This window comes from Chrysemys picta, chromosome 11 (assembly GCF_011386835.1).
Source record: "Chrysemys picta bellii isolate R12L10 chromosome 11, ASM1138683v2, whole genome shotgun sequence".
In the NCBI taxonomy this organism is placed as follows: domain Eukaryota; kingdom Metazoa; phylum Chordata; order Testudines; family Emydidae; genus Chrysemys; species Chrysemys picta.
In genome coordinates this window covers 35,967,173-35,987,786 of record NC_088801.1, presented here as the reverse complement: position 1 = coordinate 35,987,786, position 20,614 = coordinate 35,967,173, and the positions used below count along the sequence as shown (strand labels likewise).

The 20,614-nt window shown below is 37.6% G+C and overlaps 1 protein-coding gene across 3 annotated transcripts in view; it reads left to right on the top strand.

The window, feature by feature from the left end:
- The window catches only part of LOC101943653 (sodium channel protein type 1 subunit alpha), a 174,234-nt gene that overhangs the window by 117,653 nt on the left and 35,967 nt on the right, over nucleotides 1–20,614 (top strand). For all 3 annotated transcript variants that reach the window (XM_065561790.1, XM_065561789.1, XM_008178427.4), the window contains 3 exons: nucleotides 4,592–4,746; nucleotides 6,887–7,060; nucleotides 14,552–14,674. In XM_065561790.1, coding sequence (XP_065417862.1) covers nucleotides 4,592–4,746; nucleotides 6,887–7,060; nucleotides 14,552–14,674 — 452 coding nt within the window. The remainder of the gene's footprint in view (nucleotides 1–4,591; nucleotides 4,747–6,886; nucleotides 7,061–14,551; nucleotides 14,675–20,614) is intronic.

The window sequence follows — 20,614 nt, the reverse complement described above, 5'->3', positions numbered from 1 at the left end:
CATAATATACACTGAAGATAATACTGCTGATGTGGCTTTATAATGATTTTCAGATAATAAAGAATTGGGGACAATTATATCATATAAGCAAATTGCCATTATTCCCCAAAACAGAAGAAATCTGTTTATTTTTCTGAGGGTTCTGAATTAGCTCCAACTAGTGTAGTATTTAAAAATTGGAAACTGTCCTAATTAGGTAATAATAACACTTAGCACTCATTAAGCACTTTTCATAGCTAGCTCTCAGAGACAATTACAAAGCTGAATAAGGTTTTGTCTACACTAGCACTTTTGTCAGTAAAACTTTTGTCGGTCAGGGTTGTGAAAAAAACCACCCCAACCGACAAAAGTTTCACTGACGAAAGTGCTGGTGTGGACAGCACTGTGTCAGCGGGATACACTCTTCTGCTGACATAGCTACCACCACTTGTTGGGGGTGGTTTAATTATACTGGCGGGAGAACTCTCCCACCTACACAGGAGACCTTACAGTGGCACATCTGCAGCGGTACAGCTGTGCTGCTGTAAGGTCTGTAGTGTAGACATAACCTTAGTGTATCAGTAACTGCTTCTCAGACACTGGTAAATAAAAACTCCACAAAACTCCATCTTGGTTTAAATGCTGGCCAAGCCTTTATTTAAACAAATTGTCAAAAGGAGAAGAAATTCTCTTCACTTGCTACCTGGCAGAAAAAACAGTCCAATGCGGTCCCCCATTCCACTCATTGGCCTTTCATGCCCAACTCCATTGGACACTTTATGGGCCATGAAATAAATAGTGTTATGAACTGGGTGCAACCCTGTTAGGGGCAGAGTCAAAACTTTGTTCAAACTGATGTGTGAAACACAGTCTTCATTTAAGATAATTGTAAGAGACAGTTAAGGGGATGCACCTAAAACAAGGCCTAAGAGACTCTGCCCAGAAGCTAGCACCATATGGGTGGAGGATTCTGCTGAGTATTGTGATTAGGGGTGGAGAGGGGGCAGGAAGATCAAGATGTGAGAGAACACACACAACCTGAGAACAGACAAGAAAAGACGGAGGAAGAGACAAAAATCAAGAAAGCCAAGCAATAGCCTGTAAGACTAGAGAGAGAGAGCTTTTTGGATCTCTTGGCTAACGAGCTATAAACTAAGAAACTACTCCTTTTGTTATTGGTTCCTTCAGCATTCGGAGAAAAAAGCCTGTGTATGTTCCTTATAAATAAACAAGATTGCATCAGAAAGAATACCAGACACTATTTCTGCTTCCAACTGGAACATCCCCCAGGTTCTGAAATTTGACAAGCCACTCAGGTCAAAAAGAAGCCACAATAGGATATAGACCCTTAAATACAAATTCACCATTAAACTCTTTCCTTGTGAGAAAACTGGGTCCCAGGCAAGAGGTGCCATCAGTTTATGCATAGTGATAAGCTTCTCTCTTCAACCTGACTTCACCAGGATTCCTTTACTTCTTGGCACTCTGCTCCAATTTAGAGTAAGCTTCTAGGCGAAAATGCATCATAACTGCAAAGAACTCTTGCCAAAGGTGGAAAATCAGTGACTAGCTCATATCTCAGGGACTACAAAAGTTGCATCACTGACGGGACACATTACCCTAAGTTGTTATTGGCACTGAGTAGAGGACAACCATTCTTGCACCAGTTCCCCACAGAGTGGTCCACCATGGAGGGGAACTCTGATACTTCCTGAGGAATCCTATTTTTTGTGTGCCTTCAAAGTTGCTAAAAGGTTTTGGATCACCAGATGAGTGAAGATTAATGGAATCCATTTAGTGCATTCTGGTTCAGCCCATTGTGTGATTACTGGGTAAAAATCAACACTCACATAAGGGGATGCAACTCCATTACAGTCAGTTGAGTTGTACCTATCCGTGTCATCATTTGGCCCATTTTAGTTCTAAAAGCTGTCAATTGTAAAATTTCCAGGCCAGAAAGATTAATGAATAAGAGGAGAAAATCTGGAAACTCAGTGGGAGTTGCATGTGCTCAACAGCACTGAGAATAAGGCCATAGCTGTCTAAAGTTGGGCACCCATAATACAGAAGTCACTTTTGAAAATCTAAGACTAAATTACTTACACTAATTACAAATTAATTAGTGGCACTGTTTAGACTAGACCTTTTACCCTTATTTTTGATTTTCACACCTATGGGTTACCCACAAAATATATTCACTCCCACCTTTAAATAAAACTGTCTATGCTAATCTTCATCAAAACTGGTAAAATAAATTAATTAAGATAATTTTCTAGATGGTATAGTTACATTTCATAGATACACATAATCTTAGATATATAACCTGATGCATTTTATATTTGATGATTACGTTGACCTTATGAGCTCTCCTATAATAAAAGATAATGCTTACAAAGGTTTTTCAGTTGCTGTTCATTGTATCTTTGACAAGAAGTAGCTAGTCATGCAAAATGCCTGCAAAGCAATCCATTTTCTTTTTTTCTGCTTGAAGTATTAAGTAACATTCCTCTCAGATGAAGTGATGTACAAGAGAAAAAAAAACAAAAAAAATGTTATCACAGTATGTTACAGGAGATTAACTGCACTGTAAAAGGATTTTTTTCACAACTGATGAATGTTTTCCCTGTAAAACATACTTTTCTAAGAACATACATAGAACTATAAGGATTGTGAACACATTTTAAACACTTCATTCAACTTTTAAAATGTGTGAGTGAGTTTAGTGCTTGTGAGAATGAGGGACTAACAGGGTCTACTTAACCCAGGGCAAATAGTTGATATGCAAGATTTAGTGACATAGCTCTTATTCTGTACTTCATTCCTAACTTGTAATTCCCTGCTTATCCCAGTCAATGGCCTCTCTTCGGGAGAGAGGTAGCAATACTGCCAAATTGAAAAGCAACTTTGTGACATATACAAATAGGGTGAAACTGCCAAATATAATTAATTTGTTGAATAAATCATTGTGCAGATATTGCTGGAAGTTTGTAGGTTTTTATTTTTCTGGCAACTTGCTGATTTTATGATTATTTGGCCAAATTAGGGGCCCAACCTTCTACCCTTATGCACACTGTAATAGTACCTTATTGGAATCGGTGACATTGATTTCAGTGAAACTTCTCATGTAGTAAAGTATCTCTTAGCATGCTTAAGGTGGCAGAATCTGGCCCTAACTCGGTAATCTTGAATCATATTGCACATGTATGGAATTAATGATGCATTTCTGAATTCTGTTTATGAATTTTAGTCAAGAGGTTTTTTTGAAGTTATGGCAAAGAGGAGATAAACCTCCATCCTCCCTACGCTCCATTTGAGGGAGTAGGAATTTTTGATTTGGATCATTTGCAATCAACACCACAAGTATACAGTTATTATCTGATTTAAGAATAAGAACTTTTCATGGATTTTTTTAAAAGAAAAATAGAAATTCGGTTCCTGAATTCAGAATTGAAATGTGGTGGGTTTGTACAGGATTTTACCATCAATAATCTGTTTTCAAATCTTTTCTTACAAACTGCAGAAACCATAGTCTTGATTTGGAGACCAGAGGATGAAAGTTGTTATGACCCTGATTCAGGAAAGCTGTCATTTCCTTCTTTACAGAATCTCTACAGAATCTCTAAAATCAATCTTTTCATCAGCACCACTAAAATCCTTATCTATTCCCTGCTAATTTCTTACCTCAACTACTGCAAACTTTTCTTTGGCCTCTCTGTATCCTAGCTAGTCTTACTAGATTGTGCTCAAAATACATTCTGTTCCACCTCTCTGACTATCCTCTTCCACACCTTTTACTGGCTTTCTCTCTGCTTTTTTTTCCAATTCAGACTTGTCATCTTCAAGGCACTGAACAAATCTGTCCCTGCCTACATCTTTGCTTTAATTTCCTCCTAATCCTCCTCCCACTATGTAAAGGTCTCTTAAGGCAACATATGAAAGTACCATTTTTATCTTTCTTCCACTTTCATCACTGTAACTTCTTCCATGCCATCTCATATACCTGGAACTCCCCCCTTCTTCTTGTAAGCTGCTCATCATCCCTCTCTTCTTTCAGTCCTTCCTTAAATTGAACTTCCTCCAGTACCTTATCAGAATTAACTCCCCAGACCACGTTGTGAGCTCTTCAGGGCATGGATCATGTCTTACATTTCTGCCTGATCCTCACTAGAACATCTAGGTGCTACTGGAATGTAAATAATGTATTACAATAACTTATGTCCAAACATAAGTGCATTAAAAAATATAAACCTGCTTGAAGTTTGACTGTATATTTGTACTAATTGTATTTAATTTGGCTTCTAAATTCTTTGTGGGAGGGACCATGTCTTCATCTGTTTGTGTAGTACTGAGCATAGTTAGCTCTCAGCAAAGTAGAAATACTTTCCCATTCTTTCATTTGATTTTAAATACCAATTGTCTTATTAACCGCATTTGATTTTACTGCTTGAAAAATGGGCTTTGAAAGTATATTTCTCAGAGTTTAGATTTTCTTATAGCCATAAAGTACATGGAAATATAATTGCTGTACCACTAGTCAAATAAATAATCAGACATTATCTCTTTAAGCATCACTTCTCTATTTTGCCTTCTCAAAATGTATGTTGTTTTACAGGCTGTGTACGAAGGTTCAAGTGCTGTCAAGTCAGCCTAGAAGAGGGGAGAGGAAAACAATGGTGGAATCTTAGGAAAACCTGCTTCAAGATAGTTGAACACAACTGGTTTGAGACTTTCATTGTCTTTATGATTCTCCTTAGTAGTGGTGCTCTGGTGAGTGAAAACCTGAAATAAGTGTAATGTTTCTGTGGGAAAATATTTTAAAATGTTGTTTATCAACACAGTTTTTAGCATATTTTCCCCTGCAGATAAAAAAACAAATGTGTTATCTTTAAACAGTAAGGGCCAAATGTTAATGCTTTGAATGCTAGTTAATGCTAGTGTTAATGCTTTGAATGTGAAAAGGGGGCAAAAGGAGTCCTCTTTCCACAGCATAGCCACATAGGCACAGTCATCATTCAGTGTTTGGACTAGGGGATTCAGGGAGGTATTACTGAGACAGGTGGCTTGGGGGACCATTGAGTTGCAAACATAGTGCAATATATGGAAAAAGAGAAACATAATTAATGTATGATTTATTTGGGCTTGCTTCACCCCCAGTTTGTATCAGCATCTACCAGTATAACTCAGGGATGTTCATTGCAGAAAATCTGCCTCCAGGTGGTACAAATTCAGTGCAACTCCCTGCTCTTCTTGGAAAATCCAAGCTAGCCTGTACAGTTTAAACAGCCCCCTTACTCCTCCCACATACATACATCTTAATACTGTGGTGATATCAGTCAATGTGGATCTTTTCTAATTACTGCCTTCTAAGAACAAGAATTCTCATGAGTGCTTTTTTCTCCAAAGGAATCATAGACTCCCACTCATGTAGACTGAATAGCCACAGGAATGTCTCTAAAAATACAAACTACCAAACACCTTGTGAAAACTTACCAAATAAGTGAGAACAAAATAAAGAGAAAATGTCATTAATATAAAATAGTAGCAATAAAAGAAGCACACCGCAAAAATGCCATAAAAATATCCTGAATGCTCCTCATAAGGAAGGGGGGCAGAAAAGCCGAACTTCTGTAAAACCAAATCTGGATCCATATTCATTTGAGGAGTCTAAGCAGTCATGCTTTGCAATGTCTTTGGCCAGTCATTTAGATACAGTTCTCTAAAGCATGTTATTTGTTATGTTGGTTTCAAATAAAACAAAATCCAAGGCTTTTGTCTGGCATGAACTAAAGCCCATAAATACCATCCAGCTTGTGTTTTATTTAATACCAATATAACAATTTAATAAACAATTTTATACTGAACATGATATAAAAAATCGGTATTTTTACCTCTAGGACTTGATTCAAAGCACATTGAAGTCAATAAAAAGGCTCCTATTTACTTCAGTGAGCTTTGGATCAGTCTCCTAATGAATGGAGAAAGGAGGTCACTGGGAAGAACTCGCAAGAGAAGGACATGTTGGCAGGATGACTGGCTAAGATGAATTTCCACCACCATGTTTGGAAAAAATTCACATAATTTCACATAGTACTGTCACCTTATGCTTGTGAAACTTGCAGAACTATGAATCACTCACAAACCACCTAAGTTATTTATTTTCAGAAGATGATCCAGTGGGTAGGGTGCTAGTCAGACTTAGGAGATCTGGGTTGAATTTCTTGTTCTGCCACAACTTTCTTTGTGACTGTGGCCAAGTCACTTAAGGTATGTCTACATAGCAACTAGACACCTGTGCCTGATCCGTGCAAGTTGACTCAGGCGTGCGGGGCTCAGGCTGTGGGGCTGTTTCATTGCTGTGTAGACTTCCAGACTCAGGCTGGAGCCCGAGCTCTGGGACCCTTCTACCTTGCAGGATCCTAGAATCCAGGCTTGCCTAACACCCATGAGCGTTAGGTGCTCATAATGCTTTTGAAAAACCCACTACGTGCTAAATATCTTTAAAAAACTAGCCCCTAGTCTTTTTGTGTCTTAGTTTCCCCATCTGGAAAATGGGGATAATAGTACTTCCTTGCCTCAGAAGGATATTGTGAAGATAAATTCATTAATGATCGTGAAGCAATCAGACACTATAGTAATCACTATAGTAAACATATAAATACCATAGATAAATCAATCAACAGATAAGAATAAAACCTAATAGGCTGCATTCTATATGATTTACCTATGGACAAATACAGTACACAACCCTGTTTATCTGAGAAAGAAAAGTAGGAGAAAGCTCAGGCCCCCCGACTTTGTATTTAGGGAGCGAATATTTCAGTTTTTTTATTTTCTTTGTCTTTGCAACCTAAACTACACACTATAACATTACTGAACACTAAACACATTTGAATATTTTTGTTTTTAGGCTTTTGAAGACATATATATAGAGCAGCGCAAGACTATCAAGACCATGCTGGAATATGCTGACAAGGTTTTCACTTACATCTTCATTCTGGAAATGCTGCTCAAGTGGGTGGCATATGGCTATCAAACATACTTCACTAATGCTTGGTGCTGGCTGGACTTCCTAATTGTTGATGTATGTGATATATTTTCTAAGTATTCTTTTATATTTCTTTTACTGCCTTCTTTTTATAGAACTCATTAACGTAATATTTATACTCTTGATATTAGCCATGCCAAAATAATTTATATTTAATAAGCAAGGTATTGTAAGCAAAAATTCTTTAAAAGTCACATAGGAACTCAAGATTTGACCAGAATCCTGTAGTTCTTCAAATGCTGTCCAGATATATTCCACTATCAGTGCATGTGTGTTCTATGTGACCAAGATCGGAATCAGCTGGCCAGTAATGTCAGTTGGGCTGACATTACTGCACCCTAAGGGCTGGTCTACACTACCGCTTAAGTCGATGTAACTTATGTCATTCAGTGGTGTGAAAAAGACACCTCCCCCAAGCATTGTAAGTTACATCTACCTAAGCACTATCCACACCACACTATGTCAGTGGGAGACACTCTCCCGCTGACATAATTTCTGCCTCTTGTGGAGGTGGAGTAATTATGCCAACTGGACAGTGCTCTCCCGTCAGTACAGCACATCTTCAGAAGACATGCTACAGCGGTGCAGCTGCATCTGTGCAGCTTTACTGATGTAGTGCGGGAGGGTAGACTTGCCCTAAATGTCCTTGTGCAGCTCACCAATGCCATAAAAGATGAAGCAGCAGCTTCTGTCACTCAGTTACTTTTTACTGCCCGTGGCTGCAGAATAGAACTCCACAGTTCTAAAATAGAACAGAATAGAACTCCATGAACTCTTGCACCTTTTTCCTAAAATTTTGTGTAAATATTTGTATATGATAGAGTGTGTAGGTTTAATGTGCTAGGATTGCTTGCCCATTGGTATTTTTTTCATAGTGAGCTATTTTGTTTTATTTTTGACAAGAGAAGAATTTTCTCAGTACCATGACTTAGCCATGTCTGAGCCTAAATTCCCAGGATTTAAGAGCTATCCCTTGGAATGATGACTGCACTAAATGCCTTTTCTACCTCAGGAAGAGTCATATCCCCAGTAAATGCTCTATTTGTAAGTCCTATTCCAAAGGGACTCAAGAGGGAAAAGAAGAGCACCTTAAGCTATTCTTGTTAGACTGCTTCATGCAGGTAGTTTAGACCATTGTGGGTCAGCAGCTGTCTCCTGAACCCCATCTTCTAAGACTGCCATGACTACTGATTGAGATAGGACTGAGTGATCCTCAGAGAAAAAAGGAGCATTGCTTCTCTGGAAACATAAGGACATATCCACATTGGAAATCCCAGCAAAAATAAATCACCTCCTCACTTCCATTTGAGGGGGTCTTCATGGCCCGAATCATGTACTGGAGCACTGAGGGAACACAGTACAGCATCCTTGGCACAGCCTCAAGGATCAAGATTGATTGGGTTGAGTACTAAGTCCATGGTACCGATTTCTCCCCCAGCACTGCTCACTTTGGCGTCAATCCCTTTGGCATCAGTTTTTACAGTACTGCTCATCTTGATGCTGGCTAGTTTGGGACTATTCATTTTGGCACCATCCACCCCAGTGACGCCCACTTCCACACCAAGGTTTATGGCATCATCACTCTCTGTACCAAGGATCTGTGCTGTACCAGAAGATCTGCAAATGATGGAGGAGACTGAGGAATTAATTCAGGGAAATCCATGACCAGTATTATACAGAAGTTCAGAATAGATTATCATAGTGGTTCCTTTACAATGTGTGAATCTGTGGGCATGTCTACGCTGTCCTGTTTTCAGTGTCCATGTGGGAGAGTTACAGCTCAGGACTTTGGTGCACGCTGCTATTCACACTCCCTTAGTCCGAATTGAAGGGCAGTGTAGACATGCCCTATGGGTCTCCACTGCTTTCTATTGTGCTGAATATTTCCCCCATGAAACTAACTGTGACTGCTATTGTGGTACCAAGTGCCTCTGCAGCACCAGCTAACACTGTGTTGTGATGCCTTCAGATACCCCAGATAGCGTAGCCTCTCTTCTGGATAAGAAATGTTCCTTCTCCTCGTGTGATTCTCATCAAAAATGGTGACGGATCCCCGATATATTCCACAAGAGCCCCTTATGAATCAGAAAGAGGATCGAGAGCTTCCTACATAACCCAGTCATATAGGGGTTATCTAAACAGGCATATGTCTTAGCACCCTCCTCCCTAGCCCCCCAGGTCCTTATCTATATAATAGTCCTGTCCCTATTGGACTCTTTAGGGCTCATACCACATGAGACAACCTTCATCAGTACAGCTTCCTAGGGTGACAACCTCCTCCCCTGAGCCCCCCCAGATACTTGTCTCAGGTGGCAATTCATTAACTGGAATCACTAGAACTGTCATAAGAGAAGGACGCTCAAATGGAGAAACAAACCATACCAGCTGCTATATCTTCCTCATCCCTGGATGAGGCAGTTGTTCCATCTGTACAGTACTATGTCACCCAGATGATTACAGGAACTTTCAAGAGTTGCTCAGATGTATAGCTGTTTCTCTAGAAATCCCAATGATGATGGTAGAGGAGAGTTCCAAAGACATTTAAACATGAACATGGGGGATGGATAGCTCAGTGGTTTGAGCATTGGCCTGCTAAACCCAGGGTTGTGAGTTCAATCCTTGAGGGGGCCACTTAGGGATCTGGGGCAAAATCAGTACTTGGTCCTGCTAGTGAAGGCCCCAATGGACTCGATGATCTTTCAGACTCCCTTTCAGTTCTATGAGCTAGGTATATCTCCATATATTTTCTTCTCACAGCGCACAGTCAACTTGTGGAACTCCTTGCCTGAGGAGGTTGTTAAGGCTAGGACTATAACAGCGTTTAAAAGAGATCTGGATAAATTCATGGAAGTTAAGTCCATTAATGGCTATTAGCCAGGATAGGTAAGGAATGGTGTCCCTAGCCTCTGTTTGTCAGAGGGTGGAGATGGATGGCAGGAGAGAGATCACTTGATCATTACCTGTTAGGTTCACTCCCTCTGGGGCACCTGGCTTTGGCCACTGTCAGTAGACAGGATACTGGGCTAGATGGACCTTTGGTCTGACCCAGTATGGCCGTTCTTATGTTCTTATACTCCATACCTCTTTACATGGTTGTCTGGCATTACCTATTAATGAAGCCTTATTAGAGTCAGTAAAGCTTATCTGGCAGACCCTAGCATCAGTAACACTGATCTTTAAGGAGACAGGTAAGAGGTACCAGGTCCCATTCACCAGCTTTGAGTAATCTGTTCACTCATCCAATATTTGGTTCTTATGGCAGACCCTCCATATTCGGTGTTCCATAGGGACATGGTTACCCTTAGGTCCCATCCCAAATTCTTATCTGAGGTAGTAACAGTTTTTCACATGAACCAAATGATCCATTTACCAGTTTTCTTCCCGAAACCACATTCTAATCAGGAAGAGGCCAGACAAGACACTCTGCATGTCCTTAGGGCATTATCATTCTAACTGCATAGAACCAAGCCATTTCGAGTTTCCCCAAGACTCTTTGTTGCATTTGCAGACAGATTGAAGGTCCAGGCCATATCAACCCAGAGACTTTCTAAATGATGTCTACCTGCCTTAAATCCTGTTATGAGTTATCCATTTTAGATACCCCCAGTGTATCCTCCTTCCTTATATCGCATCATTGCTTGTGAGTCACCAAGAGTAGAATATATATGCACAAACTCTCAAAGAAAAAACAACAGTTACTTACCTTACACTAACTGTGGTTCTTTGAGGTATTCTGTCAATATGTATTCCATGATCCACCTTCCTTCCATACTACCATGGAGTCCTTTAACCTCTGGATTCTGTATTGGTGAAGGAACAGAGTGATGGTTGGGGCTGTTTCCCTTTTATGCCCTCAGCACAGGGCATGAGGACACTCAGCCCCAGGACACTGCTGGGCAAAAGATTCTGATCTCAAACATAAGGGACGCATGTGCAAGTAGAGTACATATATATGGACAACATGCCTTGAAGAGCCACAGCTAATGTAAGGTTAGGTAAGTAACCAGTTCTTCTTATTATTTAGTTGTATTTTGCTTCTGTCTTTATACTTTTTCCTACTTTTTGATATTGTGCAAGTTGAGTGGTTAGAATTTGCATTTGTTGTTATTAATATTTTAATAATATTTCAACTTGTATTTGATATAATTGCTGTTACATGACCATTTAAAAGCATCCGTTTATTCTGAGTACAGACTAATGATTCAGTCATCTATAATGTATATACATCACAGGGGAAAGGAAAATGCAGTCTGAAATGCTCTTTAACACACCTTCTGACCATTGAGTAGCATCAAAACCTTTAGATGATGATAGCACATCCACCAAATTCCAAGGGCTATGAAGTAATTGCTTAGGATGTGCACAGCTGCTAAATGGATTGGGCATGCAGTTACAACATATGAAGGAGCTACATCTTACAATGTAATAGATTGTGAAATCCTAGATCTCCTCTTAAATTTGTCCAAAATCCTTAATTAGTGCTGTGGGAAAATGAAAGCCTTCTTGATGCATTCCTTACTCAGAGTAAAATGAGATACTGGAGAACACTGAAGCCATATTGCTGCAATATAGAAGGAAATATTCTACCTCCCGCCCCGCTTTTTGCCATTTTTTTGAACCTGCACAACATGTTATATTTTTAATAAAGTTGATTATGATCATTGTGGGTGAAGTCCTAGCTCTATTGAAGTAAATGGGAGTTTTGCACTGACTTCAGTGGAACAGAACAGAAAAGATATTAACATACTTTCCTAAAAATAAAAACATTCGATATCTGAACTTCCATTGCACAAGTGCCAGCATGTAGCTACAGAGCGGCTATGTAGGGAACAAAGACTACACCTGTAGTACAGGTGCAGCAACGTCAATAAGCCCTTCAGTCCAAATCCATCATCGAACTCATGATGTCTGTGTTTGAAATTAGGCAAGATGAGTTAATTCTTCCCTTCCAGGGTTGCTAACTTTTCCAATCCTGCTGTGCTATGCTGTGTTATGCTATGATGGATCATGGGCAGGAGAGATCAATCCTTTATTTATTGATCCTGTGTTATTTACAGCATTATATATTAATAGGTTAATTTAATACATTAAAGTACACTAGCCCTCATCCTGCAAGCATATATGTTGCAATTACTTATGAACTAGTGGCCCTCCAACTATGCTGTTTTAGGGCGTTGTCACCTAAGCACATACACACAATTCAGCAAAAAAAATTAATTTTAGATTGAAAACATTTTGTATGTGGGGTACAAATGTGTTGCACTGTTATCCTGGGTTTTTAGTTCTATGTACACCTTTGCTTCTAGTGAGAGTATCTTGTATTCTAATAGTGGTAAGTATGTCTTCCTCGGTAAGCAAGCTGGGATTTTTTTACATAAATTTAATTTGCATATGTTAACTGATAATGCGTTTGTGGGATAATATTGTACCCCATGAACATGTGTGTTACGATAAGTCATGAACTAGTGACCATCCAAGAAGGCTGTTTTAGGACCGTGCGTATGCTAATTGATAATGCCTTGCAGTGACGGTGGTTGCTGCATACAGTCATCCTAAGGTAGAAGGTACTTCAAGGATGTTGGTTCCTTCAAATCTGGGCTTGTTAGGTATTCTCAACAGAGTGGACTGATGCTGGATATCTTTGCTTGACACTTGTAAGAGGCTTTTCTGTCTAGTTATTGTGCTCCAAATACTGCAGACTCAGGAGACTCTTAAGGGGATTTTTTGTGTTGCACAATTCAAGATGGCGAACAAATGGGCACAATATTCTATTTCTGACCTTATAAAAATGATTTTTGATGATAGTGACTTTGTGTCAGATTGTGTTGAGAGTTGCTCTGAGAAGGAAGACTATGTGTCTGTTGATTGTTCATCAAGTTCGTCTTCAGACAATGAGCTTTTATCCAGGCAAGAATGAATATCTAGAACCCTGAGCATGGGCTCAGAGGACACATGCCTGGAAAGGGGTATGGCAGAAGGGGATACAGGAATAAAATACTATTTCAATATCATTACCCAAAACTCCTACCTCAGACCCACTGCTCTGATTATGTGCAGGAGGGAGATCAAGCCCACTATTCAGCTTTGTAGCTACTGAAAACACACAAATTGATAAACAATTTTCCTTAGTGTATTTAAACTCTTGCTGTATCTGCCATAGGCCCCCCAGCATGACCTTGAAATCAGTTAAGATTTTTTGATTTCAGAAATGTCATTAAACATTTTACCAATAAGCTTTCCCAGCCTTATACATTGTTCATGACCAGGGGCAGTGTGTGATGAAAAGTTTGCATTTGATTCAGCAGATCCATCAAAAAGATCTGACAATCTAGGGGTAGATTTCAAACGAGAGTTAAAAAGTTCATCTACATCATTATCCTGGGGAAACTGACCTGGCCTTGATTCAGGCAACCTCCACATCAGTCTTTGTATAAGAGTTAGAACAAAGACCCGAAGGGCTCAGACCATATGGTGGTCATGATCTCCAGTCCTTACAAGATAGTATCTGACCCCCCACAAATCCATCCTCTTCGCTAGAAAGGGAGATATCAAATCCATAATTTTAGAGTGAGTGAGGGAATGGATGGGAGCACTTATGGTGGCGGCAGAGGCACCACGTCACCAAGATTTGTGGGCTTACTGATGGGTTTTAACCATTGCTAGTAAATTTAGGTAATTCAGCCCAGCTCCTTCTGCCCTCAGACCACTCTTTCAGACTATAGCCTTTTGCTATGATCTTATCCTAGGCACAAACACTTCAAATCTCCGCCCCAAAACGTTCCCCAATCAGTTCATATCTTCCAAACAAGAATAAACAAATCTACCATTGCCACCGCAGGCACCCAGCAGGTAAGCCATGATCATGTCAACCTATAGAGCATGGAAAGTGAGCAAGTCAGGGAGAATGAATGGTCAGTGAAAAGAAGTGAATCAGCTGTGGGACTGATCTTTCATACCAATTTACAGAGGATCATTCTTGCTTCATCAGCTGTTGATCAATAATATTGTAAATTCTGAACAGATTTTTATCATTTCCCTATTGACTGTGGCTCTCAAATACAATCAAATGGCCATTATCAACACTATAATGGCTCAAAGAATGTTCTAAAAATTTTAATGTGTAAGAGTAAGATCAGTACCTAGACTGACAAACAGTGTAGATTCACTTTAATTTCCTCTGTAGGGATTTTTTTGTGTATGAGAATTTTTGTTTTCCTTCAAATCTTAGTGTATCACAAACAAGATATGAGAATACAAAATATTTATGCTTCCTTGTATCAGCCAGTATTCATCAATGGGTATATTATGGCATTATTCCCCTATTTCTCCTTTAATTCCTTTATGCTACTCCTTCCTTTTTCTCCTACTTTTTTCCTTAATTTAAAAGATTTTCTCCAGGCCACAGAAAGATTTCTGAAGAAAGTACTCCAACTTAGATTCTACTTGAGAAGGCTGTAATGCACATCTATGGGATATATAGTGGTATGTACAAAATGAGTAATTTTTGCTTTTTTGTTTTTTATGTAGGTCTCCTTGGTTAGCTTAACAGCGAATGCATTAGGTTACTCGGAACTTGGTGCCATTAAGTCCCTTAGGACACTAAGAGCTTTGAGACCTCTGAGAGCCTTGTCACGATTTGAAGGGATGCGGGTAAGACAAAATGAAAGAACCTGAAATAATGCATGCCTAAAAAGAAACAATGCATGCAGAATAAGGAATGACAAATCCATGCAGAAAGGCTGTACTATCCTCCTATCTACTGAGTATCTAAAAGATAAGCAAAAGGCTTTATCGGCTCACCTAAATCCATATGCAATATCATACTTTAGTTGTGTTCATTCCAGTTACTTTACTTTCTAGCCAATCTCAGGAGTTTTTCTTTAAGGATACAGAAATAATCAGTGAAATAAATATATTAACTCTTAACGGATTTTCTAAAATTGAGTTCAAGATGAATGGATTTTGTACAATTTGGTGCTGATAAACATACCACAAGGTTTCTACAAGAATCTGATTCAGCACCAGTTTAAAAAAGTACCTTCCTTGTTACAAATTCAGATCTTTTATATTTTCATTAAAAATAAAGCTCCAAATTCAGCGTTGTTGTAACTGTTGAAGTTCACTCGATCGCACCAGCGTTGAATTTGGCCCAGTTAGTAGTTTTACATCTATTTCTGTCAGTGGCTGACGGACACATGAGAAAAAATATGAATTATTTTTCAGGATTATTTTTCTTGATGAGATAATTTATTGTAAAATAACTATTCTGTTGACTCCAGGAAAAATCCAGTTATTCAGTACTACACACACATTATATTTAGTTCCTATTTTGAGTAAGCTAGAATCACTGTTCTCCATCTCACACAAGAAATGGTCTCTTTTTACTTAGCGTTTCCTTTGTCTACTATTTTCTGTTCCTTCTAGCTGCTGAATACAAACTAGCCCAATGTGCATGTCATTGAAATCTATTTAATTTTAAGAGAATGATTTTTCCACTTCATGGAAACATCAGCGGAAGCAGCTTTCTGATAATGTCAAAATCAGATCTAATTTAGTAAAATAGACAGTTTGCAATGTACTGTCTAAATTGTATTTAGATATACGGTAACTCCACACTAGTATCATGAAATCAAATTCAGATAGTTAGAATTGAGGTCCTCAAATTGTATCCATCATGTTACATATCTTTACTTCAGACTTCACAAGAAAAAACTATTAACTCAAACATGACTAGATTCATGAATTTCAGTTTCAGATGACCATGTCTTAATTTAACAAAGTCCTTAAAATTATAAATTTGTGAATTGATAAATTAGCCAAATGTGATAGGCTAAGAGCTGGGTCAAGTACTCCAGTGTTTCTTTTGTCTGCTTGCAGGAAATAGTTAATTTGGGGGGAGAAATTAAACCTCTTTGCTTTCTTGCATTGCATATACCTACAATGAGCTGTGGCAAAACTGGCTGATTTTTGATTCAGCAAGTGTCTTTTTCGTTTTAAGATTTTTCACCACCTTCAAAAAGATGCAGAGTATTTTCTGGAAAGGAATGAAATTTATTCCTCAACGCCTCTGTAAATAAGAGACTGTTAACAGGTTCTCAGCTGGTGTAAATTGGTATGGTCCCATTGATTTTACTGGAACTGTGCCAATTTAAATCTGATATCAGAAATCTAGTTTAGATTATGATCCTATTTTTAGGAATGTCCTGTTTTCTATTTTAGTGAATTGGGAGAGTGTGAAAATTTCAACAAAAAGTGCTTTTTCAACCTTTTACCAAGTCAGTAAAATCCTAATGAATCCAATCCGTTCTGTTGGTTCTAATGTATACATTTCACTGTTCACTAATATTTGTCTATGATATGGTTATATATTAACTTGGTTATTCTCTGTTGCAAATATTATTCCTTGTGCAGAGGGCTGGCACAAGGCCTGTGAGCCATTTAGGTAAATATAGGTCTGAAGTGTTCCATAGACTGTGCTAGCCCCATGCACAGGAATGAGTTTTGCCAGAATAAGAACATCTGAAATAGGATTCTGTTGTTGCATTGTATTCTGAGAAGTGTTTAATACTTCAAACCAATGAACTTCAAAAAAACCCTAACTCCACCCAGATGCTGGAAGGCAAAGTAAAGAATTGCTTTCATTTAAATTAAATCTCAGTCACAGATTTAGGGTTATGTTCACATCTCAATGCATGTAGATTAATGATGATTACCTGCAAACTAAGATTTGAATATACCCATTGCTTTTATGTTAAGTTTTTTATTACTCTTTGTAACATAATGCTCTTGCACTAGTTCTGAATTTGTATGCTATTTTAGATGTGGAAAATCAAATATACATTGCTTTGTCTAATTGGTTTAGGTAATAATAATGCATGTGTTTGTGTGTAGCTTCAATGAATAAAGCATGTTGTGCCGGGCTTGATTTCTGCATTAGAAAAGTAGTAGCAAGCAGAAGACAATTTTTAAAAATTATCCACATTGCACTTTCAGTTTTGCATGTTTTATGCACATTTCTCGCTGATGGCTTTAAACATTTACCGTATTTCAAATTTCCAGTCCAATTTCTCAACATGTAAAATTAAATAACAGTAATTGATGTCTTAAATATACTCCTAAAATTCAAAAGATATTTCTGAGATTCCCTTACCAGGGAAATGATGTTGAGGCTTGAACACCTTATTTGTCAAGAGCACTCTAGACTTAAAAGAAAATTGACAGTATCACATACCGCTAAGTTATAAAGCGTAACACCAAGTGTTTCGGTCATTACAGATACCTAATTAATAATAAATTATATATTTCTATTTCATATAGGATAATCTTTCTTCAACTTGGATGGGGTGGAGCGCTGGTTCCTCCCCTCAACCCTTTATTATGAGTACTGTATTCTCCCCTTTGCTACCCTTAATCCTTTCACTGTGTCTAATTACTACATGGAGTGGGGCCAGAGGGGAGTGTTCTAATTTGAGTGTCCCAATAACATTATTATAGTTGATACTTCCATTCTACACCCCTCTTTTTAATTGCTTTGACCTTTCCCAAAAAATACCTTTGGGATTGAAATTTTTCATGTTTGATCTCACCAGAGAAATAAATTTCTGTGGAAACCTTAGTGAAAATCAGTTTAGCTATTTTGAGTTATCAGAGCTAGTGTTGCAGGAGGAAAGTTTGTCAGTGCTTAAGACATTTTTAGATGCTCTTTTTTTCACTTGGCTCTATCACAAGCAGGTTTGAGTTAAACTTCTAATCTGTCATCTATGTAGTCCTGAAAGAGGATGTGTGCTTTGCATTGTTCGAAGATATTTGGTCTGCAGTTATGAACATTTTAAAGTGGTATGCAGAGCGTACACAGTATATTACTTTATTTACAGTCAGCACACACAGTGCTATGATTTGAATATTCACAAGAATAGATAATCCTATAGTCAGTCTCTCTATATTATTTAATTTCATGTTTGCTGGAGTTTTTTAAAATGCATACACCGAAAAAATGGATCAGTTTACTGAAAGAACTCATCATAAGCACACAGATCACATTTCTAAAACTGAGACATCACATTTCTTTTTTTAAACATAACTCATAAAATCATCTTACCCTTCATAGAACAGAAGAGATAAAGGCGGGGGGGAAACAAGATAGAAAGTATGATAGGAAGAATTAGGGCCTCTGATGAGATATTGCCAATAGGTCCTGAAGTATTTTCAATCTTATCATTATCTTTCTACAATCTGGAATTTTTCTTACAGGAGCCTGTCTCTGTTAGATATGGAAATTTTCCTTGTTCTTATGAAGATATTCTTAGCAGTTAAAATGCCAATAACAATCTTATGTAATTTTGTCTTTTGTCAATCCTTGAAGTTTAGAAACATTACACGGGAGGCACATCACTGATTTAAAAATATGCATTCATTGTCATATCCTTTCAAAACACAATTATTTGAATACAGCTCTAGAACATAAGTGTGAGATCACCAGATGGATGAGAACATCCCTGGAATAGCCCAGAGTCTTCCAGGTTTAATCAGTTTACTTTTGATGGTTCCAGTATGAATGATGCATCAAGTTAAACTGCATTAGTTTTAACTGAGTATTTTTGTCACCTTTGAGGTCTTTGTATTCTAAGTTTGAACCAATCAACAGTTGTATAAGTTTCCCCTTCCATTTAGATTATGAATTTGTTGGAAATCTGTCTATCTATAATATGTTGTTGATCAGACAGTTATATCATTTGGGGTTTTTTTCTTTGAGAAATCTGATTTTATTTACCAATCCAGATTTCTAAACACTCAACCAGGACCCCAGCATCTTAGGAACCAACTCTTCAATTACAAAAATGTACAAAAATTAACTCTGTCAAGATTCTGTCTCTAAGTCTTCAAAAATCACAAAATGAATATAGTAGTACTCTGTGATCATTCTCATAGCAGCCAGTAATTCTAGTTGACTTTACAGTTAGAAGAATGGCTTATAACTCTCTGAAGAAATAACTTATCTAGCTGAATTTTCTCATGTTTTTTATCAGGTTTTTTGTTTGATTGGATTTTAATGAAAATTCATTCAGTCATTTTTGAGGATCATAAATTGAAATAAGCATGGTTTTTATTAAATACTTATTGAAATACATTGTGTGTTTTCTTTTTGCCATTTTTTTTAAATTAAAAGCAAATAAATTAAGATCAATAAAGCTACATTAGTGTAATGGTAAGATTGTATTTTTACAAAAATTAGGAAATTCTGCGATATGGTTTCCTGCATCAACTAGTTATTTTGTTTCCTTTTCCATGTGCATTTACAATAGTGTCTTTCATTACATTATCATATAACTTCAGTCAATTTGACATACTGGTTGGCAGATAGTGTATAGGGTAGGAAAGGATGTAAAAGAAACATTTTTTCTATATTATTCCTTCAAAAAGACTTAATCATGTAATGAGTATGTATTAAAAAGCAGGGTTAAGGTTGCTCTGGGAACTGTAGGTTCTTATTAAATCAAACAGTTTAGTAAAATTCAAAAAGAGATTAGCAAATTATATGAATAAAAATAGCATCTGCAGTTGCACTAGCCAAATTAAATATTTACAAGAGCCATCAGTTCTCATACTTTAAGGCATAAACTGACCACCAGTTGGGATTGGGTAGACATTTTTTCCATGATAAGGTATTGTACAATATCTTGTGCATTGTGGGATTTTTGGAAGTTTTTTGCTTTTCGCTGAAGGTATTAGGTACAGATCACTGACAGAGGCACGATTCCAGAATACATAGTCCATTGTTCCGGTTCAATGGCATAACAGTTTAGCAAAAATAAAAATGATTATACTGTTTCTGAGGAAGGAGCAATTTTCCCTTTCTCTGAGACTTCTTTTTCTAGCTTCAACCTTGAGCATCACTGTTATACACATTAACACTCTGCTTTTCATCTATCTCAGCTCATTCTCTGGTCCTTCTGTCTCTCATTTATCTGCCTGTCTTTTCTTTGTTGGCTCTTAATTACCCCTAAAATTTTCTAATACTGAATGTTTTAAATTCTGAGTTCCTACTTCTAGGTAATAAACTTTGTCTCATATTTGGCTCTGCTAATACTTCCCTTAACTCAATGCTAGTTTTACTCCAGAAGTAGAAAATCTTGTTATAAATCTTCATCTGAAACCCCAAACTTTCTGTTCCCTAACGCATTTTTGTCTATGTATCTGCCTATTTCACCCCTGAAACATTGACAGGATTCATTCTTACCTTGATTGCTTTTTTGAAGTTTTTGCTCATATCTTAATCATATCCTGTCTCGACTCTTGCATTTTCTTCTTACTCATTTCCTATTTTCTGCACTTCAGGGAAGCCAGGACCAGGTATGGAAGGATCAAGTTGCTAAAATGAAAGTTCATCTCCACTTTTGACCATGCATCAAACTGTCCTGACATTTTTCAGACTATGGTTGTATTTTAAATTTTAGCTATATAATTGTAGTTCAAATAGTCCATTAAGATCAGAATACTTTCACTTGGCATCAAAGTAAAATTATATAGCAAAATGAGTTCATGAGAACATTAAAGGGAAACAAGGAACTCTCCAGTACTTATATCATAGTG